General features: G+C 38.3%; 1 protein-coding gene across 1 annotated transcript in view; it reads left to right on the top strand.

The window, feature by feature from the left end:
• Window positions 1-7,221: 7,221 nt before the first annotated feature.
• The window catches only part of HEATR4 (HEAT repeat containing 4), a gene marked incomplete at its 5' end in the record, with an annotated part of 31,593 nt that continues 25,591 nt past the window's right edge, over window positions 7,222-13,223 (top strand). The window contains 3 exon segments of the mRNA XM_015818951.2: window positions 7,222-8,189; window positions 10,507-10,694; window positions 11,613-11,750. Coding sequence (XP_015674437.2) covers window positions 7,222-8,189; window positions 10,507-10,694; window positions 11,613-11,750 — 1,294 coding nt within the window.

Raw genomic sequence — 13,223 nt, 5'->3', positions numbered from 1 at the left:
AGTTGAGAAACACTGGCTTAAAGTGTTCTCCCAGTTTCTTAATGCCTTCATTGGTGCTGTCTGAAAACTGGAACGATACAGATGAAAGGCAGTATTTCATTGTGGGCTTCTTCCAGATCTGGTGCCTCTTTAGGAGGTTTCCTTCCTTGTTCCTTTTCATGCCTCAGGAACTCCAAAGATAAGTGGTCCTTTGGGCAGAAAATTATAATGCTCAAAGCAGGATATATAGGTTCTGAATGGCTAGAAATTTCCCAAAAATTAGCAATTGATGACCAAGATTTTTATACTATATTAATATACATTCACATACTGTACCTGATACGTATTGAAGGTCTGCTTTTTTTAAAAAAATGTTTTTATTATAAGTCATAGGTCATAGTCATAGCTTATATTATTTCTATAGAGTTGTGTTTCTATAGTATTGATCAGAGGTTCTTAAAATGTTTAGAGGTATTATGTCAGTGTTAGCAATGATTTGAAATATCAATATTAATAAATATTCTCTAGATTTTTACACCCTAAGCTGAATATAACATTAATAAACAACTGCAAATTATATTAAAATGTTTGTTGTACAATAAAGGTTTCTGCCCTAAGCTGAACACTTAATACTAAGGTCTCCACTCTATTGTTACTTATTGTTGTTTCTGTACATTGACAAAAGAGACAATATACAAAGGAAAATAGGCAACAATTAAAAGAAAAAAAGGAAAACAAAAATATTTGGTTTCTAACTTCCTTCTTTCTATGCTTCTGCTAATTTGTAATGTTTATAAAGATTTAGGTCCCCTTGGAAGCCAGACTGCAAATGTTTATATCATGTTTGCCATGATGTGTGAATATTTAATACATAATATCTAATACATCTGCTTGATGTACTCAGTTTCAAATTGCAGGGAAATTTATCATTTAAGTTGAATCTTGGAAAGTTGATTATCTGTAGTAAAATTATGTGAGAGCTAGTTCTCATTTGGACAGAAGTAAACAACATGATAAACAACACCAAGCCTTTTACAAAATACTATAAAGGAACTTTCATCCCCAGGGGATGTGCTTCAAAATCTATATGGAAGAAAGAGACTCAAGACATTTGAAAACTATTTATTTTAAATATAGTTCACCTTTGATACACAATTGGAATTCTTTTCTAATGGTCATAATAAAACTCCTTAGCTGAGATTTCATGTCCCTGGAAATATATTTTCCAGTGTCTTCTCTTGCTAGCCAAGAGAGGCCAGTCAGGGTTTTGCTGACTATTTTTTTTAAGAGAAATTGCCTAATGAAAGATTTGATACCAAACGGACCCAGAGAGAGCTATATTTAAAATCAACAAATCAAAATGGTCAGTATGCAAATGCATCTGTGTAACTAGGCAACTACTGTAAACAGTCAGATCCAATGTGTTTTGAAAACTTGTAATGCCCCAGCAAGTTGGAGTTTTGAAATAATCTGTAAGGTAAATACAAAGCTTTGCTACCTACAAAATACTTAAGTGGAATTATCCAAATGATTATTTTAATAGAGGGATATTCTGAATTTTTTGAATTTGCGGGTAGCTCCTAGAAAACAGAAGAATCTATGTTTCTTTTCTGATTCTCATCAAAATAGATGAACAGTCACAGTGACCTGTATTAATTTAATATTAACCTAATGTAGGGACATGCAAATACTCATTGTGGAAATGAATAGAGTATCCTATTTAAAACATTATTGTGTAAGTTTTTATAAACAAGAAACGAGAGAGGGAAAAAATAATGTAAATGAAGAATGAAGAATATACTGTGTTGTTGAATATTACAGTAAATGTAACTGAGGGAATCCTAATAAAATTTAAAATAAAGTTAAAATGGATTTTTAAAACAACCTGACTAAAATTTGAGAATGAGGGTCAAAAGGGGAAATTTATGTCTAGGTTACAATGCAGTCTCTAACATTATTTAATAGCAATAGCAATAGCATTTAGACTTATATACTGCTCCACGGTGCTTTACAGCACTCTCTAAATGGTTTACAAAGTCAGCATATTGTCCCCAACAACCTGAGTCCTCATTTTACCGACCTCGGAAGGATGGAAGGCTGAGTCAACCTAGAGCCGGTGAGGATCAAACTCCTGGCAGTGAACTGAATTAGCCTGCTAACTGAATTAGCCTGCAAACTCCTGACAATGAACTGAATACTGCATTACAACATTCTAACAAATAAAATGGGATAACATCTAAAATTACAAAAATGTAGTAGCATCTAAAACTTAAGTAAAATGTGAAAATATAAGACTACATGAAATACACTTGTCAATGGGAAATTGGCCCATCAAAGTCCAGCAGCTCTTCCTACTAGCCACATGCGCTGTAATAAAAGGCAGTTCATCTATCAGCAGCATCTGGACATAGGCTGAGTCTGAGAGACAAGGATATCTGCTAACTGGAGGGAGGATAAATCAGGTTTGTATGCTTATGTAAAAGGTGAAACAAAGAAGAACATGTTCTGTGGTTTCTGCCTCTCCAGAATCCCAGGGGCAGAGCCTTTTTGCCAATGCTCTTTTTTTAATATTTGCCATGCAATACTTCAGAGGAGACAGCATGATTGGGCAAGAAAGAAAGCTACCCAATGACAGGTGTTTCTAGCTGTGGAGATAGCAGTGACAATATATCTTTTATCGTTTGCTTCAGGGATTGTTTCAACTGATCATATTTCATGCTAAGAACCAAGGAGGGGAGAGGCCCAGATTTAGAAGTTTAGATTCAACAGGGTGAATCCAAGTAGATTGAAAGCTGACCTGGAGAATTAATGATGCTAGGCCAGTGGTGGCGAACCTATGGCACAGGTGCCAGAGGCGGCACTCAGAGCCCTCTCTGTGGGCACGTGTTCCCTTGTGGGCACGCGCACCGTCGCCCCAGTCCTAGGCCTTCAGCTGGGTTTTATAAAACCTTTTCGCTTTACGCCTCCACTGCCGTGTGTAAAAAAAAAAAAAGGTTCAATCAATCAGTCAATTTCAACTTCTTGCGGGAAAAAAAAAGACCTTGCAAAGTTGGAATTGATTGAACTTTTTAGTCCCACCCAGTCTGCCGTTATCACCGCAGCCACGCCCACCAAATGGGCCACACACCCAATTGGCCACACCCAGCCAATGGGCCACACTCACCCGGCACCCGACGATGCATAGGTGGATTTTGGGTTGCAGTTTGGGCACTCGGTCTCTAAAAGGTTCGCCATCACTGTGCTAGGCCTTGAAGATAAAAGGCTTTAATCAAAGATTTATGGAAGCAATACATAAAGTTATTTCAACTTTTGCCATATCTGTCTCCAGTCATAGATAAGCATTTGAGACTCAGCAAGGTATCTGGAAAGCTGGTCTCATGATTGTATCCTCTCTAAGCCAATAAAACAAGAAGCTGCAAGGGCAACCAAAATCCCATGGAGAAGCAGGACTAGCGTCTCAATCTGAAAAAAATCAAATGCATCTGGGACATAATATCCTCCCATGGAGTGAAAAAAAATTAAGAGGGTCATTGGCAGATCTTCATCCAGTGGCAGCAGCATATTCAAAGTGAGCATTCCTTGAGCCAGTAGCCTGCATAATTTCTCCTAAATACTTCAAGCAGGTTTTCTGTTCTATCTGTGACAATGCTCCTTGCCACCATCTGACAATTTATTGCCAGATAATCATTGTTGCAGTATTGGGCCAATGCTCTCAGAGCTCTTTTAAGGTCTGGAAAGAACTACAACATCAGGTATATAAAGTAGCAGAAGACCACTTCAGTTCTTTAGCTTGGGGGGATGGAAATTTGAATTGTTTAGTTATCTCATTGATGTAAAAGCTGAAAAAGTGGAGGAGGAAGGCAGGCAAGCGTTGATGGATGCTGCTTCTATCTTCCCTGAAACCAGCTGGTTCTTCCACTATCAGAACTTCCTGATGCAGCCAGTCCTTAAGTTTATCATGGAGGTGCTTAATATAAAATTTGCTGATTATGTGGAGCAGGCTAATTGGTCTCGATTTAGCCAGGACCATCTTCTTGAACACTGGAACTATAATTACCAGGCCCAATCCTCATGGACACATCCAGTGGTGTCAATAATAGGTAAAGAACAATACTAGGATTGGAGCCCTCTGCTCTATGTTGTTCTGGGGGAATAAGAACAGGTTCAGGGCCATCCTCCTCCTAGCTGACCAATACGAATTTAATTTTGGTCACAGATAGTGACAGCTTCTCAGGCAGGTACTCCATTATTTGCACTGGGGACTCACAAAGGGCTCTTTATGAAAGTGCAATTGATAAAGGAGAATATTTATACTCAGGGTTGAAATGTTTGTTTATTCATGTCAGAAGCATGACAGTTAAAATAAGGTATACTATATTTTAAAATATAAAATACAAGATTAAAATATGTACAGATTAAACAGAACTTGCCCAGAAACCAGCAACATTAATTGTCTTCTGTCGTGCTGGATGAGATCCTCAAGTGTACACTGATGGGACACAAAGGGCAGGTATACATATGTGTTGTTGTCTGCATGTCACCTTAATCGTAAAGAATAAAGGATTGAAATGAGGGGTCCTTGGTGATCTCTGAGCTTGGTTGCTTTCTTGCAGATGTTTCATTACCCATTACCCAAACTAGGTAACATTATCAACGCACAGCAATTACAGTGCAAAGTGTAATTCCCAGACTTTAAGAGATACATAGGAATGCAATGGGATAAGTTCTCTGGATTCCTTTGCTGCTTGAATAAGTTGTTCCCAAGTGATCCTAGCATCTTCCTTCTTCATGAAAGCCCCCAGCTGCTTACATTTATTTTAAGGGTGAGAAGATATCAAGGTCATTATGTTACTATCCCTTCTCAGATTTATAAAGATGATAAGCTGAGGTAAAAATTTATTACAACCTGTTAATTGCTCAACAGTCGTGCAATGTAGTCCGGATTCCCAGAAAGGAAGGGCTGCATTCCAGAATAAGATGCAACTTAATCCAGATCTTATGTGTGACAGAAAGAGGGTGAAGACAGCCCCTCCCTAATAGTTCACAGAGTATATTGTAGATGCAGATAGTATAGCACTCAGTCTGGCAAGATGTTGTCTATAGGTGTGAAACAATAAAGAACTCAGCTTGGAAGAAGCATCAGACATCATTCTTGGTATTGGGGACTAAATTCCATGTTAGGATTTTTAAAACATTTGCCTTGTCTTGGCCTGCCTACTCTCATGCTTTCTGTACTGTGTATCTTAATCTGTCAGTATCCATTTCATGGTGCTGATGAGCCCCACCAACAGGCATAGCTTGTGGAGATTCAGACTTGAAGTTATCAGAAACTTGATTATAAAACTAAACAACTGCAAACATTTTTAATTTGGAGGATTCTGATCATTTGAAAGAGCTGCTAAACATGAATTAGAAATGGAGACGTCCTCCCCTCCAAGCTGTGTTTTGATGGTCTGAATTTTTCATGGCAGCTGTGAGATAATTGCTCCTCCTCAGCAACACAATCCAATAGTTTCTCATGGTAGAAGTTGTTGTCCTAGGTAGTTTGTTTATTAGTGGCTTGGCTGTTTTACAACTTGTCTCTACAGAGCTAGAAATCAGCTGACTTCCTCAGAATGGAAACACATATTGGGAAGATTAAAAAGATGCTCAGGAAGGGTTTAAGTTTAAAGAGGAGCCATTCTACCTTTTAAAAGTGCATCAGTTGTCTTTTCCAGTGTAATAGCTGGTTTGAGGACTGGATGAAGGCTTTTTAGATTTCCATCTGTTTCTGTTTACTCCATAATTTAAGATTTGCAAAATTAGCCTACTGGTTTGTAGGAGACATTTGCCTTTTTCAAGATTTTTTGCCCTTCTTGTCTTTTTTGTAGGTTTGCTTAACCTTCTCTTTTCTTCCCTGTCATTTCCCCTTGTTAGGATGAATTCAGGGTCCGGGTCTTCTTTCCAGCTATTCCGGTTCCAGTTCCCTTCCAGCTGCTAGTTATTTGTGTGGAAAACTATAGATGCAGATCAGCTGCTTTGGCAAGCTGGGCAGTTCCGTTTGATTATCCCTCATTAAATGTTGCAAACTATTCTTTTGGAGAATTTGCTTTATTTTTAACTCTGCTCAGCAAGTCAAAGGTTGAAAGAATGGTCTGTGCTATGTCTATAGCTAGACACTATAGCTATAAAATTTAATCTGTTTACTGTTTGGCAGCTGAGCAAACAGCAATAGTCTGAGAAAGGGACATCCCCTGTCAGAAAGAAGGAAAGCTCTATAAATTACTGACTCTTGATTTCAGCCTGTAGGTCCCTCTCTAGATCTGTTGGATAAATGAAATGAGGTGATGTTAATTACAGGAGAGGCTTGTTTGCTTGTGACCTATCTGAATTTGTTGTTTCAGAGGCATTGATGAAGTCTTTTTATCTGCTGCTTCTTTTTTCCCCTCATGACAATAGTTGAAATGTTATTTCTACAAAAACAACTGAGCTAATAATTGCAATAATAAAAAGATAGTAAGAGTAAAAAATGAGGTGAAGGGGAAAAATGACCTGAAAATAAATAATAAATTAAAATACAGATAGAATAAAAAAAAAAGGCTTTTAGGAAGTGTTTATTATAAGGATTACAACCATCTTTCTTCCCCTTTCCCCCTGGTAAGCATGTGGTAAAATTACAAATTCAGAAGAATAATGTTCCTAACTTAGGTTAAATAACTTCTACAACAGAGAAACATTGTTTAAGAAAGCAATGCTGATGCTCCTAGGATCTCAAGATTTGCCAAATTGAGTTTACTTTCAACTGGAAACAAAGCAAGCATCCTTTTGGAGCAAATATTAACCTGGCAAAGGAACAGGATGCCCTCATCAATCATGGTTTCTCAATGCTGCTTTTCTTTAATGAAAATCCAGAGGCAAAATACAATAGTTAAACACCACCCACATATCCTGGATTTTTATTTGGCCTTGTCATATTCCATATAGATTGACTATAGATTAATAGATCACCATGTGAATTCCAACTCTCAGTGCCACCTGAAACAGGTTCTAATTACCAGATATCATAAATATTCTGTGGTGGCAACAGCTGGTTGTAGTGACCCCAAGATTTATCTGGGTTTTGCTTACTTTGTTTAAACCTAAATTTGTTATCATTAAGGCACATTTATCTTCCTTTTGTGGCACAGGAAAACCTGAACAGTCTCAGCAGAAGAATGGAATGAGGCAATTTGATTTTTTGAAATGTTTGATTAAAAAACACACACATACCATTACGTAGTCAGAAGTCTTACCATTCTTGATAGGATGGAGGTTTCTAATGTTTTCAAGAGCCAAACCCCCTTTCCTTCTGAGTCTACTTTAAAAGTCAAAGTTGACAGGAAGAACTTGCCATCTTACCAAGCTATGTTGTCTGCGATGAGGGCAAAAATACCTTTTATGTATCAGAGAGATGTCAGCCATGTTGAGTCGCATTATGCACACTATCAGAAACAATGTCTTAAGAATGTATCCAAGAGCATTCATTTTTCCAAAGAAACTATTAAACCATCAGCTTTATCTTATAAAGATTATGACCCTAAAGGTCTATATGATTTTTCCAGTGTCATTCGTCCATGTAAAGATGAAGACATTATTTCTAAAAAGCCAAGGCAACCAAGAAAGCTGAAACCATCAAGAAGATTACCTCGGTTGAAGGAACCAGAAATTGCTCATGTCCAAGAAACTATTGGGAATCTCCCTCTGTTCTTAGAAGACTGTATCTGGGAAGCCAAAGTAGAAAGTACCCAAGCAGAGCCTACATTGCTGGTACCCATTCCTCCTCCTCCTCCTCTTTCTCCTCCTCCTTCTGACCTTCCAAATATCCAGGCATTCCAGACCAAACCTCTTGAGAAGTTAGAAGACTCAAGTAGGAAAAGACAGTCCAAATACACAATCTGGGATGAACCAGAAGAAGAAAAACTGGGGTGGGAAGAAAGACTGTTAACAAAGATAAGCAAAACAACAGCTCAATGGATTGTGAACAATCAAACCTCTTGGGGGGGTTGGGTTCAGAGTAAGCTAAAACATTTCAAGAAACAAAAATATGACTGGAACAGCATCAGATATGTACTCCCTTGTGAAAATGATGTGGAATTACTGGACGAAATTCTAGCAGAGGAAACAATGGAAGGAGGTCCTGTTCCCAGAGATGAACAAAGGAAACTAGAGACACCTCTCTCTGCTTACTATCGGTAAGACACAATATTATTATTACAATAGAAGGAAATATGTAACTCAGGATTGAGCTCTGGAGTCCTTGGTGCTCTCTAAGTTTGGTTGTTTGCTTACAGATGTTTCATTACCCAACATCTTACCTAACATCATTAGTGCTAGTGAGCGTGGGGTTTGCGCCCTGTGGTTTTCTCCTTGGTAGTTCCTTGATCAGTCATCAATAGACACATGGAGATAAAGCACATTGACACACCATTCAAAAAAGACAATAAAAAGTTAAGACCCAGGTAACCAATACCCAGATAAGCATAATACCAAACAATCAAGAAGAAAACAAAATCTTAATCAAGGAACTTCCAAGGAAAAAAAGCATACCTCCACCAACTCTGACAGGGAAAGCTGCTGTATATAAACAGGGAACAAATCCAACACTCACTAGCACTGAAGATGTTACCTAGTTGGGTAATGAAACATCTGCAAACAAACAACCAAGCTCAGAGAGCACCAAAGACTCCATAGATATTTTTACATTTCCTCCTGATATAAATCTTTCTATAAGGTGTGAATCTCAGCATGTTCTGTAGAAGTTACTTCCAATTAAGGATGCATGGAATATACTATACAGGTAGTCCTCGAGTTACAACCATAATTGAGCCCAACATTTATGTTGCCAAGTGAAACATTTGTTAAGTGATTTTGCCCATTTTACGACTTTTCTTGCCACAGCTGTTAAGTGAGTCATTGCATTTGTTAACTTAGTAAAATGGTTGTTAAGTGAACCTGGAGAGCAGGATAAGCCCCTACCTTTAAGCTTACCCCAGAAAGATTTGTTACTAGCGTGCCCTGACTTATGTTGCAGAAATAGAAAAAAAAATCCTTTTGCAATGGAGCAAGGAATAATAGGTTGCCTTGGTGACTGTTAAGGAGAACATCAGAAGAAAAAGCAAGGGGGAAATCCTCAAAATTAAATATCTCCCATGTATAGAACAAAAATAACCATCTTTGTGTAGATCTATATGTTCATGTTCTATGGTACAATTTTTTAACCATTAAATCAGATCAATGAAGCAAAGCAAGGCGACATATACTAGTTCAGTGATGGCGAACCTTTTAGAGACCAAGTGCCCAAACTGCAACCCAAAACCCACTTATGTATCGCCGGGTGCCGGGTAGGTGTGGCCCACTTGGTGGGCGCAGCTACAGTGGCAGATTGGGTGGGTGTGGCCACTGGATGGGTCATTGGGTGGGTGTGGCCACTGCAGTAGTCATGGCAGACTGGGTGGGCATGGCCGGGATGGGCGTGGCCACCTCGATGTTGCTTATGGGGAGGGACACTTGTGGGAGCCAGGCAGGGCAGGGTTGGGGGAGATCCAGGGGGTCTCTGGCAGGTGGGATGGTGGGCTTTCCAATGGCGGCTCCAGTGATGGTGAACTTTTAGAGACCACATGTGCTGGGGTGATGGCGCGTGTCCACAGAGAGTGCTCTGTGTGCCGCCTCTGGCACGCGTGCCATAGGTTCGCCACCACTGTACTAGTTTATGTGCTTAACTTCTCAATATCTGCTAAATGGGGCTTCCAGAGGTTCTTGATTGCTTGGATGGCTTTTTTAGACCACAATAAACAGATGTCTAGTTATCCATTAGACAGGAATAATATTTTTGAAGAAAAACAAAACAAAGAAACCCCCTCCAAACCATGGGAAAACTACAAAAAATCCAGTTCTACTTGTAATCTATGGATCTTCTTAAGTAGGATATTTTTTTGTATGAACCAGTAAATTAATGACTGTTTAAAGGGTTGCCACTTTTCTCTTTCCTCCTGACACTACATTTTCCGATTTTTCTATAGGTCTGAAGCCAGAAACCCCTGAATGAACTGAGATTCTGGTCTATCTAGAGTATTGTGGAGGCTTTAATTCAAATTCTTGTACAGACTCAATGGTTTCTGGCTTCAGTTCTAGTTCTAACATGAATTCTTCGCTAAGAACTATTCAAATGTTAGGTTTTATTACTTTATTTTATTTAAAAATCTATTTAATCATGAGTGATTCAAGGCACTGTATGAAGAAGATTAAAAGGCATAATAAAGTATTTCATGATCATAATACCCTACCATAGTAAATAAGCTCCATTTGTGACTGATGGGTCCCATTTGTTTAGATAAATCATGAGTTGCATTATTTTTTCCAACATGCAATGTATGAAGGTCTATTACAATATATGCTATAATTTCTATCCAGCTAATCAGCTTGACCAATTGGTTACCCTTATTGATTTATTTCCATATAAATCACGTTAACTTTCTTTCCATACAAATCATGTTCACTGGAAACTTCCAGATTGCCATCTTTTCATGCAAGAGTGCTGTACGAGGATGATCTACTCTTTCAAAATCAAACAGCAGAAAAAATATCAATGAAATATCTCAGACCAGCGACTCCTATTAAACGGCATGAACGGCTGCACCCCAGGACTGGGAAATATTCATATACGACCCAGAATGTCTTTGAACAAGAACTTTATTTTGGTAAGTATAAAAGGAATGACTAAAGAGCCTTAACTTTATAGAGTGAAAGACTGGTTTCAAAATTGGTTCCACTATAAGTTTGCAGAAAGTTCTACTATGTAAATCAAATCTTGTGTACTGACAAATATTATTAGAACAATAGATATTAAAACAATAAGGTGTTTATTTCAAGAGTTGTGTAATTTTTAGTATTATAGGTAGCAGTGGTGACAGAAAACTGAGAACCCTGATGGTGCAGTGGTTAGAATACAGTATTTCAGGCTAACTCTGCCCACAGCCAGGAGTTCGACCCTGATAGGGTCGAGGTTGACTTAGTCTTCCATCTTTCTGAGGTCGGTAAAATGGTTGTTGGGGGCAAGATGCTGACATTTTAAACCATACAGAGGGTGCTGTAAAGTATCATGGAGCAGTATAAAAGTCTAAGTTGTTAGTCTAATTCAGGGGTGTTAAACTGCCAGCCCGTGGGCTGGATGCGTCATCCGGAAGCCGTGCCCACCCCATTGCCGGCAATGGCAAAACTGTCCCGATATGTCTCGCAACATCACGTGACGTTGCGAGTTTGACATGTCTGGTCTAATCACTACTGCTATTGCTATTTTCCTACTAGTGTTTATGAGCTTCCCAATGCATCTGGTTGGCCATTGAATGACATAAAATGCTAGACCAGATGAACTTTTGGCCTCATTCATTTCGCAGATTGCCAGATTCTCATCTTCTTCAAAGGACTCTGGAAATGTTATAGGCTGAGAGATGCTCAACCAGTAAACTTAGTGTCTAAATTTTGATTTGCACATAGGACCTTGTCTAAATACTATCAACTACTGTACTATGCATATGAGATACAGAAAAGTGTTTAGCATCTGAAAATAATCAATGTTGCTAAGTTCCAATGGTTTTCTTCCTCCTGTATACTTTCAGGGTCAGCCAAGATTATCCACCAAAAAACCAAGAAGGATCGTATCATTCTGGATAATCATGATGAATATAACAAACATCTAGAACAATGCTACCCAAGACCTCCCGAAATCTGGAGCTTCAGGCCACCAAAAGGGACAAGTAAGAGACAAACACTGTGTTGATTTTTCACCATCTCATTTTCTCCACCATTTTCATTTGAGAGAAAAAAAATTGCTTTCAAAATTAGGTTAATATATCAAAATAATTTGATGAAAATTATCATGTCTTTTTAAAAAAAATGAAATTAAGAGGAGAGATTTTTACACTTTCACATGTTATGTGAAAGACTACTCTTGTTTTTAACCTGATTTCTCACAGAAATCAAGAAAGTGAAGAAATACTTACTTCACTGTAAGAAAAAGGTCCCTTAACTGGAACTACGTAGGTTTATAATGTTTTTAGTCACCTGTGTCCTTATATTTAAAACATTTTTATTTAAATTTGTTTTTTTCAGAGTTGTTGTATCTGTCTAAGTCAGGGCTGTCAAACTGCCGGCCCATGGGCTGGATGCGCCCTCCCCATTGTCGGCAATGGGGGAAAAGTCGCAATACGTCATGACACGTCACGTGACGTTGCGAGTTTGACACCCCTGGTCTAAGTTCTATTATTTCTCTTTCACAAATTTCCTAATCATATTCTAACATAGCTTCCTGAAAATACAAATGTTCTTTGGTTTATGACCAGTTGCTGAAAGTACAAGTAGACTTTGGTTAATGACCTGGATTCAAAGTTCTGATGTCTACCCCTCCACAGTCATATGAACCATTTTGGGCACTTGACAATTGGCCGGCATTTATGGTCATTTGCAGCACCCCATTGTCAAAGGCTACAAATTATGAGGGTTTTTTCCCCAGAAACCAGTGTTTACTTCCGATTTGGGCAAAAACTGCTCCTGAACAATGTGTTGTCCTAATTGTATAAGGTCCCCTGCTCGAGCAAGTGAATGGACTAGAAGACCACCAAGGTCCCTTCCAATCCTGTCTTTCTATGTTCTAATGACTGCGGTATTCGCTTAACAATCATGGTATTTGCTTAAGGACTGCCACAAAGGTGTTGTAAAACAGAAGTCCTTCTGTTCTTCTATTAAATCAGGTGCAGTCATGTGATAATCCGTTTTATAACTGTCATGACTTACAACTGAAAGTATGGACTCAATTACAGTTGTAACTTTACTTCTATCCAGGGAAAGATTTAGATATAGCTATTTTCCTTTAATCAAAGAAAATATCCTGATACAGATTAATTGTTTCCCATAGGGGCAAGAGGGATCAAAAAAATCAAGATGGCTGCAGCTATTTCATTGAAGCCCCATCCCCCTTTTTTTTTTTTATTGAAAATTTTTAAAAGTTTTACAATATATCTCCCCACCTCCTTCAAGCCCCACCCTTTCCCACCCCCCTCCCTTCCCCCCCGACTTCCCAGAGCTACACACAGGGTTTACAATACAATAATTATACTCTGTCTTAAATTATATTACCCTTAAGTTAACAATTCTATAACATCCTTTAGCTCTCTCCTAAACTAACATATCAAATCATTATTACAAAATTTTTAATTTTAATAAAATATACT

Source organism: Protobothrops mucrosquamatus, unplaced genomic scaffold (genome assembly GCF_001527695.2).
Source record: "Protobothrops mucrosquamatus isolate PMUCROS unplaced genomic scaffold, P.Mucros_1.0 scaffold826, whole genome shotgun sequence".
In the NCBI taxonomy this organism is placed as follows: domain Eukaryota; kingdom Metazoa; phylum Chordata; class Lepidosauria; order Squamata; family Viperidae; genus Protobothrops; species Protobothrops mucrosquamatus.
The sequence above is the reverse complement of the archived record's forward strand: the minus strand, read 5'-3'. Positions and strand labels throughout refer to the sequence as shown.